General features: G+C 41.9%; 1 protein-coding gene across 3 annotated transcripts in view; it reads left to right on the top strand.

Moving 5' to 3' along the window:
* MEGF10 (multiple EGF like domains 10) overlaps nt 1-25652 on the top strand; it is a 157379-nt gene that overhangs the window by 129720 nt on the left and 2007 nt on the right. For all 3 annotated transcript variants that reach the window (XM_081052977.1, XM_081052976.1, XM_081052975.1), the window contains 11 exons: nt 5864-6010; nt 7205-7339; nt 7857-7985; nt 9434-9562; nt 11725-11853; nt 14024-14152; nt 16293-16529; nt 17637-17764; nt 19502-19625; nt 23762-23806; nt 24639-24845. In XM_081052977.1, the coding sequence (XP_080909103.1) occupies nt 5864-6010; nt 7205-7339; nt 7857-7985; nt 9434-9562; nt 11725-11853; nt 14024-14152; nt 16293-16529; nt 17637-17764; nt 19502-19625; nt 23762-23806; nt 24639-24845 (1539 nt within the window). The remainder of the gene's footprint in view (nt 1-5863; nt 6011-7204; nt 7340-7856; nt 7986-9433; nt 9563-11724; nt 11854-14023; nt 14153-16292; nt 16530-17636; nt 17765-19501; nt 19626-23761; nt 23807-24638; nt 24846-25652) is intronic.

Genomic DNA, 25652 nt, shown 5'->3' with positions numbered 1-25652 from the left:
TGTTCATCTGAATGCAGATAGGACGGGGGACATTGGAAGGAAGAAAACCTTCAGGTGAGTTTATGAGAAGAGTCTGGCTTCTCTGCTCTTCGAGCAAGCAGAACTCAGCCTGCAGTGGGCCCAGCCCCTGTCTGGAAGAACAGCCCTCCTGTTTTAAGTTTCCCCAAACACACCGGGTTTGACCAGCTGAGTAAGTAAACAAACTACCACTTCAGGTACTGATCTGTCCTAAATCTCACATGTGGCTTAGTGATGCCTGAATTCTTATCCTGGGAGAGCCTCCCTTTCCAGTGACATGTAAGTGCAAATTGAAGTGCAAATGAGTTTCAATTAACATGCGTGTCCCCAGTCAGCCACAAGTGCAAATAACTAGCTATCTGACTTTTTAGAGTATTGAGAGGTAGAGAGGGTGTATGCAGGAGCTTAGGTCTGTCTGTCTACATGGTCTTGGGGGCAGGGGAGGGAGTCGTATAAAAGCAGAATGTGGGGTCTCTGAAGTCAGGGTGCAGAAGGAGCTTGCCTTCCCAACAGAAAGGCTGCAGGAAAATACCAAAGTTTCCAGACCTCCCTATCTGCCCAGCAGTCTGTTCTGTTTGTTTTTATCTGGGTCCAGGTCAGGGCTAAGATGGGCCAAGCTCTCTAGTGTTTTCCTTTTATAGCACAAATGCAATCATCTTTGATTTGACTTAGCAGGATGTTTTCTTTCAACTTGGTTATCCATATTAAGCAGGTCCTTTTTAATGGATCTTTAAAATTCATAGTATCCACATACTTGACAAATTTAACAGCCATTTGTTGAGTGTCTCCAAGTCCTATGGAACCATAGTGCTTAGGTACTGGGAACAGGAAGATAAGAGCAGTGTTTTCTCCTGGCTGCAGAAGGAAGCTCTCGTTCTCTGAGGGCAGACTCAGAGGTGGGCAGAAGTGGTGACACTAGTGAAAACCTTCTCACACTCCAGTGTGCTGCCACTTTGTTGACCAGGGGATTAGAAAAGCAGAAAAGTGTTAGGACTAAATCCTGTAGTTCCTCCCTCCTATAATCACCAAGCCCAATTATTATTAACAAATCTCTCTCTTTGCTCTAATATATGTGTAACATCTTGCTGCTCAGAAATGAGACATCGAATTGAAATCATTTCCTTCGTTCACTAGTGCCCCAAATAACGCAATTCTGGCATAAGGAATATAAACAATTAAGCAAGACAAGGAGTTGGGGTGTTATCTCCAGGAGGGGGAAATAGTGACACCCCAGATGATTCATTTTCCGCATTCATGCAATCACAAAGACGCAGTGAATGCTGATTTCACATGGAGGCGGCTGGCACACTGCATCAGCCATTAAAGGCACAGAGCCGCTTAGCTGAAGTTTATCACGATCATTCAGCCATTGCCTAGCAACTTGTGAAGGCTATCAAGGAGCTCTTTGTCCTCAGGCCTGGCAAAAGCAGTCCTTCACAGATCTCCTTATCAGCGTTAGAACATTTATGGGGGGTGGGGAGGAAGGGCTTCCGTTGAGCCAGAGATTCCTGTAAATTTAAAGATACCCCCTTCTATTTTGTGCCTTCTTCCAAATGTTTTAAAAAGTTGTTTCCTGAAGTAGTTTTTACTAAAGCCTTTGGGAAACATTCCAATAGAATTTCCTTAAGATGTCCCATAATCCTTCTATTGCTTCATAATCTGGGCTAGCATTGAAAAACAGACCCGGGCTCATGAAAGTATATCTTCTCAGAAGTAAGCAAGGCTGACATTTCCACCCTCTTAGCTGGGAAGGGTCGCCACTTCAGATGTACAAAATATAAATATGCTAGGTTTCCTGCTTTGAGTGCCCCTCTCGTCACTTCTTCAGGGAAGGAAGAATGATATGGTTGCTCCATCCTGTTGGAAAATGATCCTGAATATCATGTTGAAAGAAGGGCTGGGCTTATTGATTCATTCAACAACTGTTTAACACTTTCCACGTGCTAGGCACTGTAGAGAACAAAATCAGGCACCGTCTCTCCTTCATGGAGCTGCCAGAATTCAGTAATTACCCCGGGGTGGAGTGTGTATGAGGTAGGGGGTGGATCTTTTATCTGTGTTCTCTCCTGTATTTCTCTGGAACTCATCTTCCCCTGCCTCCCAGCTGGCTCTGATTTAGTTTAAGACCTTGTCATTTTTTTACATGGATAACCCCAAACTGCCTCCTGACAGGTCTTTCTTCCAGGCTCATCCTCTGCCAACTATCTCCTGCCCTTCTATAAACCCCAACTTTAATTATGCACATCTCCTACTTCATCGTCCACTTGGTCCCTGTTCATACCAGGAGGAGGAACCTTACACTCCACAGTAGGGCATTTCTGGCTTTGATCGATGTCAGCACTCCTGGATGTCACCTCCCTTGCTCTTCCCAGCCCCCATTCCAGCTGTCCCCGACTTGTGATTCCTGAAGGATAAGACACTTACTTCTTTGGGCCTCTGAGGCTTGCAGCCACCTTTCCTTTACCTTGGAACCCTCCTCCACTTTCCCAAACTGCTTCCTCCCCTGACGGTGATTCCCAGACAGAGATGGGCGTGCCTGTTCTGGGGCGATTATCACTCTAGACTTGAATGTTTTTAGAGACCCTCTCGTCAGCAAGCAAGCAGCTGCCAGAGCTGTTGAATGTTTATTCAATTGAATTATCTTTTCTGTCTTTGACAGACAAGGAAATGAAAAAAGTCTTACAGGACTCCAGCAAAGTTGTCAAAGAGTAGGATGAGATCAATGGAAATAATAAAATTCAGGCATAAAACACATACACACACAAACACACAAAATGGTTAAAGCAGACATACAATTCTCTATCCTGGAGAAAAAGTTTCACTGCAGGGTTAGCTTTCCATAGAGGTCACATCATAGCCATATACCTAGTGTAACCTAGAGAAGCACTTAGCCCAGTATCCCCTCTGTGAGTCTCATTGCCTGAAATTCTACAATTAGAGATTTATTTCTTAGGCTCTTAACATGTATATCGCTGAAAATATTAATATTCTCTAGAGAAGGCAATACCTCAGCAACAATAGATTTATCTTATCCTTTCCCGACTATAAGATAAAGGGAAAGATAACAAGAGGTCACAGAGGCCTGAAGGGGAGGAGTAGTGATATGAGAAAATGATGCTTCAGGAGGAAAATGGACAGCTTCACACTTTTCCCTGGAATTGCTCCCTGGCGGAGACATACTTTGTATTTGCCTTCAAATAGATTAGACATTAATATGTGCAAACTATGACTCATTTTTACTGATGATAGAGGAAAAGGAAAAGGATTCAATATTTAGAGGGAGTTGGTAATAGAATTGTTATAATTTACTTTTCAAGGAAAGACATCATTGCAATTGTATAATAAAAGTTATTTGAAACAGCTTGGTTCTGTTGAAATATGCGTATGAATGGAGACAGAAGATTTGATAGATGATCTCTGGAATTCTCTGTGATTGTCTAGAAATGAAATGATGAGTAAATCATGTGAAACAAGCTTATCTTTGCAATGGATCTCCTTGCTATATCTTGTGCCTTGTTGCTTATATGAAAATTACCTCGATAAAGTTGATCATGATTGATGGTTATGCTAGCCAGCTGAACAAACCTATTAGGGAATAGGAATCAGATGTGAAATAAAGGATCACTTATGCAGGTTTGTCAATCTGCCCTGGAATCATTTTTCTTAACATGCTCTGATTGAGAATGTGCGAAGTTATATATAAATCGTGATAATCTCTAATGGAAAAAAGCAGCATATACTTTTTGACCTGATGAAATGGTGTACTTCATTCCATCTTAACTGCATTGATTAAGTGTAATGTGAAGGAGAGACTTGGCAAGTAGCTGATAAACTAAATCACCATAAATTGCTACATCTCCCCCTTCCCAAAGCTCCTACCACCCCCCCAACACACACACACAAAAGAAGTGCCAAAAAATCAGGAATAATATTCAGGATGGTTTTCAGATGAACAAAGTAATCATTCACCTTCTACTAATCCAAAATTCCAACTGGGATTTGTGTGGGTGGCTCTAGACTAAAATGACCAGGGTGTCGGAATCTCTACGAAGCAGGTGTCCCCTTGTCAGCTGCTGTTAAACAGCAGTCTTGGCTCACTGGCAGAGCTCAGGACCTGAATTTGAATAGACTGAAGCCTGGAGCAGGTTACCTTTATTGGTACTTCCTTCAAATTCACAAAGCAAAGTTTAGATGTGCAGCCGCCTTTCAACGTGGTTTACTCCTCCATACAGTTGATGGCTTCTATTATAGTATCGGCATGAGTCAAAACACCACGTAAGATTCTACTGCTGGTGAATCACATTTGGGGAACAGAGAGTTTGCAATTCCATCCCAGCTTTTCAAAAGAGATTTGGGGGAAAAAAGAAAAAAGATTTCATATTCATGAATTCGAGGAAAGAAATATCATAGTGGGCCAAAATTCCATATTTTATTCTATGGGGAGCTCTTAAAGCCCAATCAGCTTACAACAGGTCTGATCTCCTTTCTTCGGCCCACAGTCCAAGTTTAACATAACAGCCTATTGTTGGTTCCAGCTACACACAGTAAGGTCTGTGTGCTTTCATGCCTACTTAACAGCCTTTACCATGTGGGAGACTTACAGACGGAAAAAAGCAGAACAATCAGAAGTAGAGTTAATGGTCCAGCAGGAATTGCTGTGTACCAATTAGCAGTGTGCGCGTTATGGTTGTGGCTGCTTCTGCTTTAGGGTTCGGACCACGGTAACTTTTCTCCTAATCAATGTAGAAGCGAAAACTGTAATACAAACATGGCCTTCTCAGCTTCCTTGGTGCTGGGTGCTGTTAGTGTTCTAGAATCCTTGAGTGTGTGTGTGTGTGTGTGTGTGTGTGTGTGTGTGTGTGTGTGTGTATGCTTCTTCTTACCGTGTTTTCACTTGGTCTAATCAGCAGTCGCCCGTTCACTACTAATTATAACTCTTTCTTATTACCTCTCAATGCAAAGAGCATTTCTTTGGGTTGTGAAGAATTCAGACTTTCAGGAAAGAGGTCTCTGTTGTGTGTCAAGTACAAATTTACAAAAGACTTTCATTTACTTCAAATAAAATTTGGTTTTTATTTTTATTTTTGCACCTTGGGCTTCTCTTTATGTTTCTTTCAGGCATTTTATTCTTTCGTGACTGACTCTAAAGTTTCTCTATTTCCAGAGTGAGAGTTAAACACCTATATATAGCTTCATAATGATCAATAGCTTAGACAACAGCTATAAATAACATTAATTGTGATAGTTCACCTATAGTTACCCAATGTCAGACAAAATTTTTAAAGAGGAATTTGGTGGCACAGATTAGTGTATATTTCTGTGCTGCACAATGTATTATCAGAATATTTTAAGATTGTGTTTATTCGTTTGCTCCAAAGGGGAGGTTTTCTTTGTGTAAAACAATTTAACCACCTTTTATTTCTCCTTATCTTTTTACACTTTGTCCATTTCTCTGTAAAAATAAAGGAGGGATGAAGTCGCTAAAAACTAAATGATAACAATATTTTTGATCACTTTTGCCTTTAATAGAGCTCTTGGGCTTCCCCTTTGCTCCCTCCTCCTAAAGAAGAAAATCGGTATAACAAAGGTGTTTTTTGCCTTCTTTTTTATAACTATGTAAAATGGTCCTAGGATGATTTTAGAGTTATGATACATGATCACACAACATGATGGTGTATTGATGTGTATACATGTATTTTCAACCTTGCACCACATCCGCTCGTTCTTGCCTGAGATAACTCAGCGTGATACCATGACCTTAGTTAGTCCTGTCTCTGACTTAGCATCCCACATGTGCCCACCCACTCTGCCTGTCACTCAGCCTTGCATGTGTGCACTGTTCCAGGTATCCACTGTGACAGCGTGTGTGCTGAGGGACGCTGGGGCCCCAACTGCTCCCTGCCCTGCTACTGCAAAAACGGGGCTTCGTGCTCCCCTGACGATGGCATCTGTGAGTGTGCACCAGGGTTCCGAGGTACCACTTGTCAGAGAAGTAAGTGCTTCCTTAGGCAGCAGTTTCCATCTCTTCTTCTCAGGGTACCGTGTACAGAATTATTATCTGTGTCCCACCTCTCAGTTCATAGTGATGCTCTGTTGCGGTCCAGGGCAGAGGAGAGTGTCATAGATCCCATTGTCCTTTTGCAGAGCTGTCCTCGACAGCACTTCCCCAGGAGCTTTTTTCCTTCCAACCTTCAGGACTAACTTAACAGATGGGGCTTTATTCATTGTGGGGTTTCGTTGTCTCATTGTCATCATCACCAGGATGTGTGTCTTGATCCTGCCTTAAATCTTACAAATGGTGTTCCAGAAATCCACTGACCTGTAAATATTTTATTCAGCAATTTTGGCATTGGTCTTACTTCAATTACTAGAAGTCAACATCAGCCAAACCTTGCGGCAAATCAAGCACCCTGCTTATAGTTTTAAAGTCAGTGCTATGGGGAAAATAGAATTGCGGAGTTAAAAGTGGGCGATGTTGACATTGATCAGTAGAATTTTTCAGATAGGAAATGATCCATAAGATTTGACTAAATCTTTCAGTAAATGTAACCAAGAAAGGAATATACTATAACTAAGTGTAAGATACATTATTCTAATTTTAATTACTTTTTTTTTTCATTAAGAGCTCTATGCAGTCATCTTATATTTAAATCCAAATAATGTCTTGGGAAGAACCTACTTATTTAGCATTTTTCTTATTCACTTTTTCAGTCACAATCGTTAACCTGGACCATGTTGAGGGGAACAATCTTTTAATACTGACTGTAGATCTATTTATTGCCAGTAATGACTCTTAAAGAATAAAAGATCAACACCTGGCTTGAGAATATTTATTTGGGCCTTGTTAGAATTTAGTGTTTTATTTCCTTCCTTCATTTATTTGTTCAGCAAAAGTTCTTCAAGCCCCTCCTCAAACCTCAAGCTAATTGGGGCTATAAATGGGAAAATAAAGAGGACTAAGTCATTTGCCTATCCTCAAGCAATTCAGAATTTAGTGACTTCTTTTCATTATTAAAAAATACCGTCGTTCCTTTGGTGGTGATTGTTTTATACTGGGAAAGTTCTCGGTATCATTATATATAAAAAAATATTCTTTTTTACCCCTAACTTGAACTAGATCTCAATGTGGATTATGAAGGAAACACACCTCAGAAAAGATAACCATCGATTTCCATTCTGTTTTCAGTCTGCTCTCCTGGTTTTTATGGGCATCGCTGCAGCCAGACATGCCCACAGTGTGTACACAGCAGCGGACCCTGCCACCACATCACGGGCCTGTGTGACTGCTTGCCCGGCTTCACAGGTGCCCTCTGCAATGAAGGTAAGGCACACGGGCCTTTTGGAGAAAGAGGTGTTGATGAGCACGCCCCATGCAGTCTGTCCTCAGGCTTCCCAAGGACACGTCTTCAGCTATCAGCTATTCATGCCTCGGGTACGCTGTGTTTGCAGCTTCTGTAAATATGACTTTGAGCTTTGAAAAAGCTGGCTTGCCACTCCAGCTTTATTCTCTGAGCGGGGGGATACTCTTCTGTTTTAATTGGAAACAGCCTCTCATGAAAAATCAATATGAGGAAGGATTTTGACTCCCTGAGCAAGAAGTTATAAAATCAGAAATGTGATGATGTCTCCTGCTTGTGATACGTTAATGAAAGTGTTTGACTTCATATGTTTGCACAAATGAGCCCATTCAGGATGAGGGATGCTGTCGAGTGGCGGCAGCTACGTACTAAATGGGCGACTGGGTTGATGACCTTTGAAGTCGTTTCCTGTCCCAGGAGTCTAGGGTTCTGTGAGATGAGACAGTAATTGTGAATTACTGACCTATAACTTATTCACAGTGTGTCCCAGTGGCAGATTTGGGAAAAACTGTGCAGGAATTTGTACCTGTACCAACAACGGAACCTGTAACCCTATTGACAGATCTTGTCAGTGTTACCCGGGGTGGATCGGCAGTGACTGCTCTCAGCGTAAGTCTCATTTGAGAATAATTGATCAACCATTTTTATTTGTTTCTTTTCACATTCTTTAGGATTGAGGTATGAGTAGTTATATAATCAAGAAGAAAACATATGAATAATTATGAGATACATTATTTTAATTTTTAAATGGCTTTCTTTCCCCATTAAGAGCTCAATGCAATGGTCCTGTATTTAAATCTCAGCAATGTCTTGGAAAGAACCTAAATAAATAGCACTCTTGCTTATTCACTTTTCAATGAGAATCTGTAAAATGGGGGTCACATACTCAGAAAGTCTGTTCTAAGATTCATTCCAGACCTCAAGTGTCAGCTATTATTTTCCCTTTTTTGTCTCGGGAAAAAATGGTTACACCATGATGGGAGACTTTTTTTTTCCACTTTTAACATTACCTCAGATGTATTTATTGTCTTCATTGGGCCATAGTCCATACTGGGTAACCACATAGAAATTATAGGTGGTCCTCCTTTTAAGCAGTTATATTCTTGGAACATTAGTATGAATAAAAAGGTTTTGTTTTGTTTTTTGAGAAATGAAATCATTTTACCCCATAACCTTACATTAATATTACACGGATACTTTATCCAAGGTTCAGATGGCCCTTCAATAGGCAGTGACCACTAAGATTTAGTTTAGTTTAGTTTTTTCAAATCTAAGATTTTAAACAAAGATTTAAAAAAAAATCTTAGATGGGATCTAAGATAAATTAAGATTTAGTTTTATTATTTTCTGCTTTTTCTAATTAAGAATTTTTATAAGTAAAATGCTTACATACAACTGGGAACCTTAACATTTAAAACAAGCCTCTGGTGACAACTCTGGAATGGGGGAACAAGGGTCAGTTTTAGAGATCAAAGAAATGAATTGCATGACCTTGGGTCACTTAACCTCTCTCAAGTCACATAATTTTTTCTATCTGACTTCTGCTCAAACATCCTCTCCTTGGAGAGGCCTTCCTTAAGGGAGCAGCTGCGTCATTCTTGTTCCCTTTGGCCAGCTTTTTGCGTTTTTTTTGTTTTCCATAGTACTTAGTACCATTGGTTTTTGGGTTGGCTGGTTGCTCTGCCTGCCTCCTTTACTAAAATATAAGCTTCCAGAAGGTAGTGTGGACTTCCTCTCATTCTCTGCTCTCTCCTATTTCCTGAACAGTCCTGGGCACAGAGGGCTGAATGTGCATTCCTTAAATAACTAAACCTATCAACTTGAGATGATTTTCACTCTGCCATCTGTGAACGGATGTGCGCATCAACAACAATGGCACTGTCCCAGTCAACATTGCCATCTGGGTTTCGGTCAGACTGGAGTAGTGTGCTTTCTGTCCCAATGCTCACTGCTGACCTCTGACATGCAAGGAGATGGGGAGGGGTGGGTGGAATTTGCTCTGCCAGGAGCTGGCCTCAGAGCTCTAACCGCATCTGCCCTGTGTGTTGCCATTTCAGCTTGTCCGCCCGCTCACTGGGGCCCGAACTGCATCCACACATGCAACTGCCACAATGGGGCCTTTTGCAGCGCCTACGACGGGGAATGTAAATGCACTCCTGGCTGGACGGGCCTCTACTGCACACAGAGTAAGCGGCCAGCCTGATGAGCCCTCCCCTGGACCCCCGAACCCCCCACCACAGGGAGCCACCCCAGGCAGCACGAATCCTCACCCTTAGCATGCACGGGCTGAGTGCACCAGGCATTTCTGGCATTGGAGTGTTTCATCTACGCCATGACTTCTAGACATCTAAATTCTCTAAATGGGGAAGAGCTGCCATGTCCCAAGTTTTAGGTATCTGTCATATCAGGACAGTGAGGTGGAGCAGTGCTACCCATGATGCCTTGTTTCTCCCCTCTTCCTTAACCAGACCCTATTGGTATGAAGCAAGCTTCCTATGGTGTATTCTAACCGCACAAAGGTTAGGGTAAGTGACCGTGATCAGAAACTAGAAGTAAAGGTGACAAGCCTCACTGCCTTTCTTCATGTATGCTATGGGGAAAAATGAGTTCAGTGGTTCTCAAACTTGAGCCAGCTTCAGAATCACCCCGATGGCTCAGGAAACAGACTGCTGGCCACACTCCCAGAGTGTCTGACTCAGTAGGGCTGGGCTGGGACCTGAGAATTCACATTTCTAATAACTTTCCAGGTGGTGATGCCTCATGCTTGAAGAATCACTAGTTCTTTTTTCCCTTTTACTTCTCATCGTGTCCTAACTATTTCTTCTTCTATGAGGTGTTTAGCATCAGAGGTTATACAGAATACTCCACAGCTGGCACCGTTGGGGGGAAAAAGACTGTTCTGTACCCTCTTGCCTTCAACTGAGTAAAGGAGATAAGACAGGAAAGCATGTATTATGGTTCTCATTAATAGTAATATATAATTTTAAATCACAATAATGAGCTGTGAAAGAAAGATGGGCCTGAAATTTGGCAATTCTTGTTTAATACTGATTAGAGAACATAGTTAGAGAATAGGCTGAACAAGTCTTTTGGAATGTTCTAGAAGGGGTATAGACCTTGAGCCATGATTTGAAAAGAAGAATTGGCAAGGAGAGAGATTGTCCCAAGCATATTCTACTGATTGTATATATTCATATAAAGGTTTTTGAGCTCCTTAGAGAAAAGTACTTGTAAGTTATTGCTTGTAATTCCAGAATTAGGGCCCGTTTCAAACAGAGGAGCTTTGTAAGTGGGAGTAGCACAGCACAGTGGGAAGAACATGGTGTGGCGGGGGAGACTCCCTGCATTTGGATCATGGCCCCACCACCTTGCCATTTGCTGGCTGTGTGACTTGGGGTCTTCCGGTCTCAGTTCCCATGTAGAGGGGAAATATCCATCCTTGTAAAGATTCAGTGAGAGGATGCGTGAGAAGGATCCAGCACAGATTAGGTGCTAAATAAGTACCTACTTATGGCAGTGGTGACTGTGGTGTTCTGGCCTCTGTGTCTGCCTCTGTTTCCTGAAAGTTGAGCTTTCATTAAAACCTCCCTATAAGAAAAAGGGCAAATAAAAGGGACATGGGATACTTGGAAACAGCCATTGAGCTAGCCCGCATTGAAGCTTTCTTTATCCCAGAGGTCCCCAAAACACTCTTGAGGGCAGCTGCTGGCCCGTGAGAGTCACCAGGGCTTGTGTAAGACCTCAGCCCAAGGGCGCTTCTGCTCTGGGTCTTGAAAATTGTGCAGCAGTGTGAGGCTTATTGCTTTTTCACAAAGTACCCGTGAAGTGCAGGGATTTTTGAAGTTCAGCATTCTACCCCACATCTCGGTGAAGGAAATAATATTATCTGAGTTAGTTATAGATATGGTAGACAGGACTAGTATCAGAGTTGGAAACGGTCTGTACTGTAAGTAAAAGCGTACATGTAATTTTATAATATAAAGTACCCATTTCAGTCCACGTAATCTGTCCAGGATTCAAGTAGTAGAGTAAAAGAATGAAAGGAAATGCCCCAGACTTTTGCAGGGTGGGGAGATGCCTTGTTAGGAGACACTAGTGTTTCCTCCAGGGGACCCGGGATAGTTAAACTGCCAGGTATGGGAGCGGTCGGCCTTCTGCTGGTGAGTTACAACCTCCTGTCAGGCGCCCCATCTTGAGACTTCAAAGAAGGCTTTGTGACAAGCTGAGACACACAGTATTGTCTTTATTCACTCTCTCGTAGCTCAAGGTTTAAACACAGACATGCTAGAGGAAAGAGCTGTGTTTCTCCTCAGCAGCCTCTTGACTCCTGCTGTCCCTTCTTGCACAGGATGTCCTCTGGGGTTTTATGGAAAGGACTGTGCGTTGATATGCCAGTGTCAAAACGGAGCTGACTGCGACCACATCTCTGGGCAGTGCACTTGCCGCACTGGGTTCATGGGGAAGCACTGTGAGCAGAGTGAGTATGAGAGTATGACGTCCCTAGACGATCTTTCGTTTTTCCTTCTTCTCTAGAATCGGCTTTCCTAGATAATTGAGAGTAGTAAGGCAGAACTCACAACTTTGAAATTGTTTCAGCTGATAGCTGGTCACCAGCGCGGTTGACGTCCCCTCCCGAAGACCTGGCCACCTTGGGGTCCTTGCTGGCTGTCTTTTCTCTCAAAATTTTTCTTCTGAATAACTACTCAGTGCTCTGGGTGGAGGGGGCATGACGGTACGACTGAAGACAGAATTCAAGTTTTCCATCTGTTCATCCTGGCTCCCTCTTCCTTTCCTTATTTTTGGAACATGGCTGCTCAGAGGTTTAAAAGAGCCAGGCAAGCTTTCTTCATGGCAAAGGCAGAGCCTGGGTCACACAGAAGGAGACTGCGTTGGGTGGGGCCAGGCTGAGTGTGCAGGTGTCAGAGAGGCTGGAAGCCCAGGGCCAGCCCCACTGTGGGTGAGCGAACAAGTCCATGGAGACATTGCCATCCTTTGCCAACTTTCTCTAGAAAGTACTTTTATAATGTTTCTGCTAACAACTTCTCATCTTAATCTTCACAACCTTCAAGACAATATATTGCCTTAAAATTCTGTTGTAAAAATCCCATCGTGGGAGAATACGCTCTGTTGGAATTACCCATCCTTGGTTTATCCATTTCCGCCTCACCAGCTATGCTTCAGCTTACAGGGGTTAGGAGAACATTTAGTTTTAGACTGAGTGTTTCAAATTAGTTTATTGTTCCTTTCCTCTGTGACTTTTGGTGTTCAAGAGGAATAAATAAGGGCTTATAGCTTATGGGGCCCACTGTCTAATCATAATGGCAGAAAAAGGTAGAGGAGATTTCCCTGCCACCAAAACGTCCATTCTTGGGAGTTACGCGGCTGTAAGAACAGTGTGGCCTGGAAAGATTGATCAGTACAGCAGGATTATGGCAATAAAGCATCCGTCTCCCTCAACCCCTCCAGCACCTCGCAGCACCACCGGACAGCCCAGTTGTCTCAATCTTACGTGCTAAACCCTAGAATACCTTTGCATATCCTCCTGCTTAGCAAATATAACAAGGGTGACATCCAAGAAGCAGCCTAGACAGAGAAGGCCCGATTTTAGTTTTGCTCCCCAAGTTCATTTAATCATGAAACGGCTACTGTCACACAGTTGCCTGCACACCCTTTTGTGTATATAAATATTTTGTGTGTGTATACAAATGTCTAAACATATGTGAACATACATATATGCAGAGAAACCAGAATAGGCTCCTACCTGACTTTCCCTTGAATGGCATACTGATTATGGTCTTATTAAATAAAAGCCTCTTAAGTGCTTCCATGATTACTCTGAACATCAAATTAAAACATCCCTATTTTTGGAGACTTCTCCCAGTGCTCATTTGTAAGCAGAAACCCTCTGTTGGACAGAGAAATCTGATAATAATAGCACATTGCCCCCTGCTGCTCACTTTACCCAAAACAATCACTGTTTTGTCATGATTTTTAGATTTAACGTGCCTATGCTATTCTTTGAAATTCATGCCCAAACTTAGTAAGACTACATCATAAAAAACCCCACTATTTCAGTCTCTCAGCCTTCCACCTGCAAATCCAAATTTTGAGCCATTCTGTGGTAAGTGAAGTTCTTACCTAGAAAATTGACAAAACTTGCCCCCTCCCTCTCCGCCTACTCCCAGCTAATCCAAGTCAGAATGCGGGAGGGTCCCTGAACCTACATGGAAATACACTTGTTCTCAAGGAAGCATTTCTAGTTTATACTTTTTGGCCGGGTCCCCTTCCATCTCACAGTTTGGCCTGGTGCAATCATCTCAAATTGCCCCAGTGATGATTCCCATCAGTTCCTTTGGGACTCCACAGACTCTACACACCCATCTGGGAAGTGGGTACATAGAAGCTGAAAGTGTCAGGAGCTGTAATGAGGGGCTCAGTCTCCAGCCCTGTATCACCTGGCCTGTGCGTCCCACCACGAGTCAGGGAATGCTGGCCAGCTCTGGGGCACCCTGGGTGGTACAAGTCTGGCCAAATAGGGATCCCTGAAAGGGCTGGCCTCCAGACACACAGGGTCATCCAATAAGAGACAGCCTTGTCCCAGATTCCCAAGGCTGGAGAGCTATATTGGGCTTTCATTTCCTTCTCAGAGTGCCCTGCAGGAACATACGGCTATGGCTGTCGCCAGATATGTGATTGCCTGAACAACTCCACCTGTGACCACATCACTGGGACCTGTTACTGCAGCCCAGGATGGAAAGGGGCACGATGTGATCAAGGTAAGGCTACTAGGAAATAATAACTACCGCCTCGTCTCGTATGACCACCACCTACCACCCAACATTAAATATTTTCACCTGTGTTATCTGAGGTAATCCTCATCACTCTGCAAGGTATAACTGGTCATTTATTTAGTTGTCAGATGCATGCCTTATTGTTGCTGTCCCGCAGCAACACAAAGTATACGATCTGATAATATCTGACATATGTATATATCCATGAAACCATCACCACAATGAAGATAATGAACATATCCATCGCTCTCAAAAGTTTCCCCATGTCCCTCCCTGCCACCACTGCCCCCTAGATCCCAGGACATTCCGTCACTATAGATAAGTGCATTTTTTAGAATTTTACAGAAATGGAATCATACTGTATACGTCTTTGATTTTGTTTACTCGACGTAATTATTGAGAAATTAAACCATGTTGTAGTGTGTTAGTCGTTCAGTCCTTTTATTGCTGGGTAGATTCCATGGCATGGATACACCATAATTTGTCTGCCCACTCACCTGTTGACGGGCATTTGGATTGTTTCCAGTTTTTGGTTATTACAAATAAAGCTGCTGTGAACAATAGTGTACCAAGTCTTTGTATGCACATATGCTTTCGTTTCTGTTAAGTACATTTCTAAGAGTAGGATGATTGGGTCCTTTGGTAGGCCTATAGTTAACTTGTTAAGACCTTTGTGCCCATGGTTTTTAACTAGGGTGTGTGTCATAATCACCTGGGAATTCTTGTCCTCTACATGGCCGCACCTGGGCAGTTCTGATTCCCGGTGAACGGGGCCTTTGAGAAAATGCTTCTGGTGGCTCGGAAGCATGGCCTCCAGAGAGTTCCTACTGTGTGCTGTGCTCCTCAGTCGGTAATAAGGATGATAAGCATCTGGGGTGTAAAGGCTTTAGAAAATCCATAGTGTTGCAGGTGAAGTCATCTCACACTGGAGGCTATGTAGGTACTCATCTCATTTTCCTTCATAGCTTTGACCTGCTCATGATTTATATTTGACTGTCATAATATAAGATGCGATAGCCCACGGTCACATTATCATGTATGCACTGTAACCACACTGCGCTGACCTTGGTGCTCTGTGGGTCAGGGCAGACTGTCTTATCAGGAGGTCCAGCATTAAGAATCACGAAGTCACAGGGACATTTGAGCTGGAAGCCCCTTCATGAAGGCCAGTTTCCTTACTTTCAGATGATGAAACTGCAGCCTGTGAGCTTAAGGGAAAGTTCAGAATATGTGGATCAATTTTTTTATTGTTGTTGCCAGGTTTCTTAACTCGTAATCCATACCTTTTTTAAAATTAAAATTTATTGGGGTGACAATGGTCAACAAAATTACATAGGTTTCATGTGTACAATTCTATAATACATCATCTATATATTGCATTATGTGTTCACCACCCAGAGTCAGTTCTCCTTCCATCACCATATATTTGACCCCCTTTAATCCGTCTTTAGTGTCCTTACTTGATGAAACAGGAGGAAGAACTGTGGGAAGCTAAATTTTGAATGCTAATGAGTAAAATTTTAGGCTGATGTTGTCAGGTATTACTGGGACAGACCTTTCTGTCATAGAAGATAACTGCATAAAACACTATCTTCTGAGGTAAAAGGTATATTTAGATCAGGATAAGGAAGATCCTGACCTTGGACTGGAGTTATTCTTGCTTGAAAGGAAAATTGCTTTACTGTTACAAATGCTAAGGGTAGGCATAAAATTAAGTTAGGCCGCTGAGACATTTACGAATGAGTCCCTCAGATGCTTACTACTGTATAGTAAAGCACAATAAAAAAATCCGATGAAGTATTACTCCCAAGTAATTGTCAGTCATAATCTGGAATATGTGAGAAGCTTCCAAATCCTGCTGTTGTATCTTGGGGCTCCGGAACTCCTGTCTCTTTTTTGAGGCTTAGAGCAGCTTTTCTCTGGGCACAGACAAGCCAAACACCATCTGAAAATGAGGTATGTTTGTTTTCCTTTCCAGTTTTGTATCCACATGTTTCCAAATTAACATTTCATGAACTGAAAATATCCAGGTCTTAGCACAGTGGGAGATTTTTATAACTAGAGAGCAAACATTTATCCAGCACCTTGTCTTATTTCCTCACTTCTCTTTTTCGCCCTTTTTTAGCTGGTGTTATAATAGTTGGAAATCTGAACAGCTTAAGCAGAACCAGTACAGCTCTTCCTGCTGATTCCTACCAGATCGGGGCCATTGCGGGCATCATCATTCTTGTCCTGGTTGTCCTGTTTCTACTGGCATTATTCATTATTTATAGACACAAGCAGAAGGGAAAGGAATCGAGCATGCCAGCAGTGACCTATACCCCTGCTATGAGGGTCATGAACGCAGACTATGCCATTTCAGGTAAGACTCGAGCCATGAGAGGCATTTCAGTCCTTGCAAAGTAAGGTTTCATCCTGGTTCTTCGAAACTGGGTGTTTAGTGGTGGTGTCCATTGTTACTGTCAATTCGCCTTGAGGCAATTTTGTTTGGAAGAGATACGTTGTTAGAGATGTGTTTTATATATTAACAGTAGTAAAATCATCACTGTTGTCTTCTATGAGGGGTTTTTAATTAGACGCATTATGTGGTTGCTTTAGACTTTGGGAATTTCAACCAGGAAGAAGCTTTGCTGGGCACCCAGTCCCAAGGTTTTGTCATTATGTGGGGGACATGGAGGAGAGAGGAGAGGTGGTTGTAACTTTACCAAGGTTATGGAGCCAACCAGGGATGAGGACCAGGTCTTCGATCTCTGGCCTTGGGTTCTTTCCATTGTTCCTTTCAGCCTGACCCTCGGCCAACAAGAATCATTAACTGCACAGCAACCAAGTTACATAAGAAACGGTTTTGCTTTTGGTAAGATCCAGGGCAGTTCTTTAAGAAAACTCCTTTGAATTTTCCTTTCTGTCAAAAGTCCCCATAAAAGTAAATTTTTTAAGTGACAAGCTCAATCATCAGAAGAAGTAACCACTCAAACTGAGGTGTTTGGAAACTTAAAATATTTATTAATTTTTCGGCAATCACTGAAGGATTTCAAGGGGGTCACATGTTTATAAATACACTGATTCTGGAGGAATACATAAAGTAACTGACTTACTTAGTAGTACCTTTCTAGTGCAGAATATTGTGTCAAAAACTCAAGTGTATTAAAAAAAAAAAGGAAGAGGAAAAAAAAAAAAAAGAGAAAAGTGACTGCAAAAGTAGCTTCAAAGGAATGCCTTCCCAGCTTGCACAAGCCCCAAAGCAAAGAGCAGTTAGTTACCTGTGGATATTTTCACACTTTTCAGGGAGGCAGGTAGGAAGGCAGACTCCTGCTGCTTCTAGCAGCTTTGCTGAGTATGCTGGGCAGGAGGGTATTCTGCCCAGCTTGTGATGTGGAAGCAGTCCAAACATTTGTTCTTGTTCATTTGCTTCCCCTTTTTCCACTCAGATTTTTCGGGGAGTCTTAACCGTTTCCTCCTCTTCTTGCAGAAACCCTCCCTCACAGCAATAGTGGCAATGCTAACAGCCATTACTTCACCAATCCCAGTTACCACACCCTTACCCAGTGTGCCACGTCCCCTCACGTCAACAACCGGGACAGGATGACCATTGCAAAGGTGAGAGGAAATGGCTCACACTGCTGAAGGTGGGCAGGGGAAAGAGGAAGGAACAAGAAGATATCTAGGGCTGCTGTTTGCCAGATGCCGTTCTAGGGACTTTATATCATTTATTCCTCTAAACAATCCGGTGTGCATTAGGATCTCAAGTTTAATGACAAAAAAAAAACCTGAATAATGGGGAATTTAAGTCACCTCCAAGCATAGCTCCCAAGCTAGTGAGTGAAGCAGCAGTGATGTGAGTCCAGGTCTCCATGTCTCTACAATTTGTACTATTTCCATTGCACCTCTTTGGAAAAAAATGTTTCTAATATTGCATGAGGTTTTAAAATAATGTCTCACAGCAGACCTACAGCCGACTCAAGCCTGGGTAAAATTGCCAAGTGTATCTTTTCTGACCACCTGTGTCGTGCGGGGCGGCCTGCGGGGCCTCTGGTCCCGCTCCCCACATAAGAACGCAGGATATGGCTAGGCCAAAAAGGAACACCAAGGGAGCCATAGGTAGGGGAGTCACATCACTATATTCTCTCTGGTGGCCTGGCAAGACACACGCATAGTAGCCACACAAGCCACAGTCTGCAGTTCACTTCTCTGCCTGCCAACCAACCAACCAATCAACACAGCCCCGCAGTTACATCAGTAGCCAATTGGCTAACCAGTTACAGATGATGGCCAACCAATCACAGTTGATGGTCATTCACTACCTGAGCCAGCACCTCCCCACGTGAGGTGGAGAGCCTGGAAACTGCTCTCTGGAACTCTGTCCCCACAACCTATCTGCTAGTACCCTTTCCTGGCCACCTGTACTTTCATAACAAACAATAACAACAATAATATGTATTTATTTAGGTTGAACCACATGAAATTGCATTTTTGTAGGTCAATGATCAAGTAGGAACAATATGCTGAGCATTTCTAATCATTTTACAAATAGAAATTCATTTAATCTTCACACCAATTCTGTGAATTGAGAGTGATTCTTATCCCCATTTTATCAATGCACAGAGAGGTTGGAGACCCAGGGCTGTCAGACCCCAAGCTGCTTCTGGAGACCACCCAGCTCACCTCACGTCTCTATTACACTGCTCTGAAATCCCAAACATTTCTCCCTCCCATTTGCACCCGGATTATATTTCCAATCTCCATGGTCTAGTCCAGCTCTTCATTAGAAGAAACCCAAGCTAATTTAATTAATTCGGTTGCAATTAAGTTAATGCAGCTGGATTTTAATTATAGTGCCTCATAGTTAAATAGCACTTCACATTCTCCAGGGACTTTCATATTCATCATTCCATTTGTTCTCATTCACATTCAGGGGGAGAGGCAAAGTAGATAATCTTATCCTCCTGTTTGTAGCTAGGAAAGCGGCTTGGAGTTGCTTGTGACTCATACAAGATCATACAGTGTTTGATGGGAGAGCTCAGACCAAGATTTTGGTTTTTTTCAATTCAAAGTTCCATGTGTGTAAATCCAAACAAGATCTAATTGGCGCAGAGTATGTGAAAGGAAGAAGTTGAGGCAGTGGAGGCAGCAGTTGAGGCCAATGGACATGCACTCCTGCTGCTGGCTGGGTCCCACCAGGCCGGAAGCGCTCATCCCGCCCCACTTCCACCCAGCCTCATTTCAGGACCAGTCTTTGATACCTGCCGTGGACTTACTTTCCCCAGATCAGTGAGGCAGTGCTGTGCCACACTGTATTCTCTTTTCACATCTTGGTGTTGTTTATATTCTTAACAGTCCAAAAACAATCAGCTGTTTGTGAATCTGAAAAACGTGAATCCTGGAAAGAGAGGCCCAGTGGTGGACTGCACGGGCACGCTGCCCGCGGACTGGAAACACGGCGGCTACCTCAACGAGCTCGGCAAGTTCCCCCAGCTCCCACCCTGGACGAGCACTTTTATCTTTAAGTCACCTCACAGAGTCACAGATTTATGTTTGTGCCAAAGCGATCTATTGACAGCATTCACGAACAAACAAAATGATAGACTTATACCTGCCCCAAGTGCCTTATCTATCCAACAGTGATTTGGTTTCTACCACACGCCAGGTAAAATGAGACAAGGATCTCTGCCTGCTTGTAGCTTACATTCTAACTCTACATGTATTAACTTAATTCTCATAAGTACTCTACTAAGTAGGTACTATTATTACCATCATCGTCTCCATGTTACAGTTAAGAAACTGAATCATAATGAGGTTCAGTAACTTGCCCAAAGTCTCAAAGCCTATTAAATGGTAGAGCTGGGACTGGAACCTAGTCAGCTCAGAACCAGGATCTGTGCTTCTCTTTGCTCTCTTTCAATATGGGGTCCCCATACTTGAGGCCCCTTGCCCTTTTAGGTGAGGTGGTGGCGATATCACCAAGAATAGAGTAAGTCAGGGGTTCTCAAGCATTTGGGAATCAGGACCCTTTCACACATTCTTAAAAGGTGGACCCCAAAGAACTTCTGTTGATAATGGATTCTGTCTATTGATATTTACCATCTTACAAATTAAAACTGAGAACATTATAAACAGTTATTTATTTATTTTTAATAACAGTAATCTCATTTCATGATAACATAAGATGCATTTGATGAAAAATTCCTACATTAGAAAGAAACAGTGAGAAGAGTGGCCCTGTTTAACACTTTTATAAACCTCTTTAATGTCAGCCTTAATGGAGGACGGCTAGATTTTCATTTTGTATCTGTGTTCAGTCAGTAGTGACCTCACACTTGGTTTAGCTCCTGGAAAATTCCATCACATACCTGAGAAAGAGAGTAAAAAGTACAAACAGTGTTGTTGTATTATGATGAGAAAAGTTTTGATCTTGTGCCCCTCCTGCAAAGGGGATGGATTTCCTGGACCACACGTGAAGAACTGTCGGGATTTCCGTATACCCCACTGAGTATATGGTGCCATTTCCAAGCGTGTGCACCTTATTTTCAAGGTGGAGCTTGGTGATATAGTAACTAACGTGTATGAGGTGCCTTGTTTGTAACAAACCCTTTCATGTGTATTTATGTGGTGGTAAGGTCACCATAAAACCCAGTTAAATTTGAATTTCAACTAAGCAACAAATACTTTTAACGTAAACATATCCCAAATGTATGGAGCTTGAGGTATACTTACACTAAAAATTATTTGTTGTTTCTCTGAAATTTAAATTTAACTGGCCTTTCTGTGTTTTTATTTGTTAAATCTGGCACCCCCTACTGGGCGGGCCCTGCCATGAATATTGTTTTATTGAAGAAAAACGCTGGAAGGCACAGAGAGGTTAATTCTCTTGTCCAAGATTTCATGGAGAGAAGGGGGTAAAGCTAGGTCTCACGTGGTCTTCTGACTGCTGCCCCTCTGCTCTTGCTGTGAACCCCATATATGTCCAATCATCTGAGCCAGATGTAAGAACCAGTCCTTGTGGGCTCTGAAATCCCTTCTTACTACAGAAATGCAAACATCTAAGCAGGAAAATAAGTACAAATTCTCAGCTTTTATCTGCATTCTACACCGTCATTATCAATGGGCTATGTATTTTTGCACACTTACAGTAAAATTATTTATGTAACACACTTATTCACAATATATTTATTTACAATGTGTTTATTGGTGAAATTATTTATCATTAGGGATGCTTTTTAAAAGTCTAAATTACATTAGTAATTTAGCTCAAACAAGTACTTGAATTAATATTCAGTAAAATACCACCGAGTACTCCTGAGGGAAGAGTCCTCTGTTCCACCTTCACCTACTATAGTTTGTTCTGATTCCAGAACACGCAGTCACTGCAATAGACACAAATCTCTGCTTTTTGTCTAAATGAGACCCAAGGGACTGATTGTTGGGAACATAAAATCTTCATTGGAAATTCTGGATCTCCTTGGTTTGTTCCATTCCAAGAGTAATTCTGCATTTAATATCCCTTTAAAGTTGTTGCACAGAAAAAGTCTTCTCTTACAAACAGAGCAAGGCACATTACAGATGATGAAGTGTGTAGATGTTTTACATGGTGGGGAAGTTGTGATGTTGGCTGAAAGAGCCCTGAAGTTGACACAAAAGCTGAGATCAATTCCTGATTCCATTATGTGACTCTGGACTAATAACCCTCTCAAGATTGATTTGTTCATTTATAAAATAGGGATAATGATCGTGTCCTGACTCCTTGTATGAATTAGATTAAACTGAGCATTTGACAGCACCTGTCCAGGGACTGGGACATATGGGGGTTTATGAGGAAACTTACCTGCTCCCTTGTTAAAACAGCACCCGATCTTCCAAGGCAGTAAAGAGAGAGAATCTGGCAGGGGTGTTTTGTCTCACAGCCCAACTCTTGTCCCCTAATTTACCATCTGCCCCAAGCTGCTCTCTTTAATCCCTTGGGGAAGGCTCATTGCACAGCTAAAGCCAAGATGTACATTTAACAAGACTTTGGTACAGTTTGGAAATGGCCGAGGGAATTTAGCAAAGAGTAACATAGACAGTTTCTTGATAGGGAACTCTCAGAGGATCCCATTACAAAGTCTGGGCATCCTCAAGACCACCCTCAGGATCAATAATTTGCTAGAAAAACTCACAGAACTCACCAAAAGCTGTTATACCTGTGGTTATAATTTAATCACAGCAAAAGGATACAGATTAAAATCAGCCAAGGAAAGCGACAGGGACAGAGTAAAGGAAAATTCAAAGCATGACACTTCCCGTTGTCCTTTCCCAGTGGAATCACAGAAAGTGCTAATTTTTCCTGACAACAATATGTGACAAGACACATAAAGTATTGCCAACTAGAGAGGCTCACCTCAGCCTTGGTGTCCAGCGTTTGTGTGGGGTTTGGTCACATAGACTTGTTGGCTGTCCATGTGGTTGACCTTTAGTTTTATTTAGAGGTTGAGCTGATACCATGTGACCCAAAACCCCTCCCATAGATCACTTTGTTCTATTATCCAGTTCGATTATCCCTAGGCCTCTCCAGGTAAATAAAACACTGGGTGGGGCATTCCAAGGAGACCTCTCAGGAACCAAGGGCAAAGGCCAGACCTCCCTTTGGTAAGGTTAATTCTGCCTAAGTCAGTGTCTTTCCCACTGGCTGGAAGTTTGGCTAGACTTCACAGCCCAGACCCAAGAGAGTGTGCCTGAGAGAGGAAAGCATTCTTATTTCCTGTTTCACAGTGACATATTAGACACATCCTGTCCCTTTAGTAGATCCTGCCTCTTTCTCCACAGAAGTGTGCCCCCATAGGACATCACCACCAGAACTTAAGTTTAACATCACTCTAAGAAATACATGCACAGTGGCAGGGGTCACTTATTTACCATTTCTCATACTTATTTTAATGTCCATCACAAGTTATGACTTTATTCTGTTTTTAACCTAATTCTCTAACATTCCTTTAAAAGATCATTGAAAAGACCTTGGAATGCTTACAGATAGACTGAAGCTGGGGGTATACTGTATGGTACAGTAGGTGTTACCGTAATTGACACACGGTTCATTTATTTATGTGGCGCTTCAGAATTTACAAAGCCTATGCTCTATGTCACTTAATGATCGCCACAACCCCGTCAGGCGTGGAAGGCAGGTTTTGTTTTCCTCCTTTTAGAGATAAGAACACTGGCACTCAGGGAGTTCAACATCTTGCCCATAGTCATGTGGCTGACAAGTGAGGAAATTAAAGTCCTTTCTCTGAGTTCTAGTCCTGGCTGTGTTCTCTCCACAGTGCAACCTTGAACCAATATACTGATTCATCTGTGCCTCAGTTTCTACCCTGTATTGAGCAGCTTTCCCAAAGTCACTGTAAATGAGCAGGAAACTGATCAGAATGATATATGCATATTTTTAATTCTAAGTACAGAAGACATCTGGCACGAGTGATCTGGTGTAAAGGTTTGAAAAGCAGCAGCCTTGGTTATTTCCTGCAGTGGGTGCCCAAACCATCTCTCTCCATGACCTTGAAATATTAGATGGGCTTTCTCTTGCTTTCAGTTCTCAGTGGGTATTTGTTTTTTCTTCCTTTATCGCAGGTGCTTTTGGGCTTGACAGAAGTTACATGGGAAAGTCCTTGAAAGGTATGGTGTAAATCTGAGGAAGAAACACATTTATCAGAATGACAATTCTTAAAACTATTTTTACCTCAGAGACTGAGATAATTTGCAAAATGAGCAAGAGTGGCAGTGTAAAGAAAATGTAGAATTGTTGGTGTGGTTAATTATTCCAACAAACACTCTTGACTGATATATCAAGAGAGTGGCCATAGGGTCTAGTGAGAGCAGAAACCTGGGAGGACAAAGGTTTCAGTTTGTTGGAGAAACACTCATATTTCCTTCAAAAGAAATATGGCTAATGGTGAGAGAGAAATGTAAGAAAGGAAACAGCAGGGAAAATAGGAAGAGAGCAGCATGGTTCCATGCCCACTGAGGCCTGCTCTTCAGGAGGAGTTTGAGTAATAACTTCAGGGCCCCAGTATTGAGGGTGTACAAGGAATCCTCACAGCACAAATGTCTTCCTCACCATAACAGAACCTTCTTGTGCGCCTGGGGCCATCAACAGATGGTTTCTTGATTGAAGCCTTTGAGAATCCGAGACTATTAGTAAAATAGAATGGAATTCATTTTATTTGAGTGTGATAATCAAAATAAAATTAAATCCATGATGTTTACATTGGTACTCACCTTAGAGAAGAGCTAAAATTACTTGATAATCTTTTATGCATTATAGCAATTTTATAGAAAATTATCTCCAAAATAAGTGGAAAACATACGCGTGTAGCATTATTTTCACTGTATGTAATTTAGAAAACTAGCTACAGAGAAAAGCTGCCCACGTAAATTATGGCCAAGAAGAAAAATAACATTGTTTATCAAACAGCATTTGCTTCTTTGCCCCCCATCTCTCTTCCAGACTTGGGAAAGAATCCTGAATATAATTCAAGTAACTGCTCCTTAAGCAGTTCTGAAAACCCATATGCCACTATTAAAGATCCACCTGTACTTATCCCCAAAAACTCAGAGTGTGGTTATGTGGAGATGAAGTCACCAGCTCGGAGAGATTCCCCGTATGCAGAGATCAATAACTCAACTTCAGCCAACAAGAATGTTTATGAAGTTGGTGAGTTCTCCTAACCAGAGAAAGAAGCTAGTATAGGAATTTAAAAAAATAAATAAAAAACAATTTTAAAGTCTTTGAGAATGCACCAGCAGTTCACATAAACCTTATTGAAAAGAATAGCTCATGTTTTAAATGTAAATTGTGTTTACAATTGGTGTCAAATAAATTATTCAGGGAAAATATTATTTAGAAAATTCAAAGGAAGTTTTGCTTATCTCCCACCTGGTCATCCATCTTTCGTTTTGTAACCATAGTGAATATTTTAGCACACATGTGAAATAGCATATGTATCATATTAGCAAATATGTCACGTTAGCCAAAACAGATGGTTCCAGTGGATTAAACAGGTGGTTTCAATTCCTGGTTGCATTCATTATATTAATAAAATGCTTTTAGCAGAATGAAAATTTTTACTTTTAAATTGTCTAATATGTCAGTAATATTCTCAGTTGTGAATCTGATACAAATTAATAAGAATTCAATTTAAACTTTGAGTAATTTTTATTGCCCCTTGCAAATACCATTGAGGGAAAGTTAAAACATATCAGAGCTATCATTGGCTAGATAGTAGGGCTATATATTTTAATTTTTCTTTCTATCGTTCTATCTCACTATGTATGATTTAAACTTTAAAAAAAATGCTCTACTACTTGTAAATGAAGTGGCTAATTTAGCTATAGTCACTAATAATTCATTTTATGCTCCAGACGTGTCACTGAAAAGGTCTATAACTATTTTTAAAGTATTAAGACAGCTTTTTTAAATGAAAGGCTTAGTGAACTAGATTTCTTTTTGAAAGGTCAATCA

This window comes from Rhinolophus hipposideros, assembly GCF_964194185.1.
Source record: "Rhinolophus hipposideros genome assembly, chromosome: 7".
Lineage (NCBI taxonomy): Eukaryota > Metazoa > Chordata > Mammalia > Chiroptera > Rhinolophidae > Rhinolophus > Rhinolophus hipposideros.
Note: the sequence above shows the minus strand (reverse complement) of the source record. Positions and strands in the feature narration are given on the sequence as shown.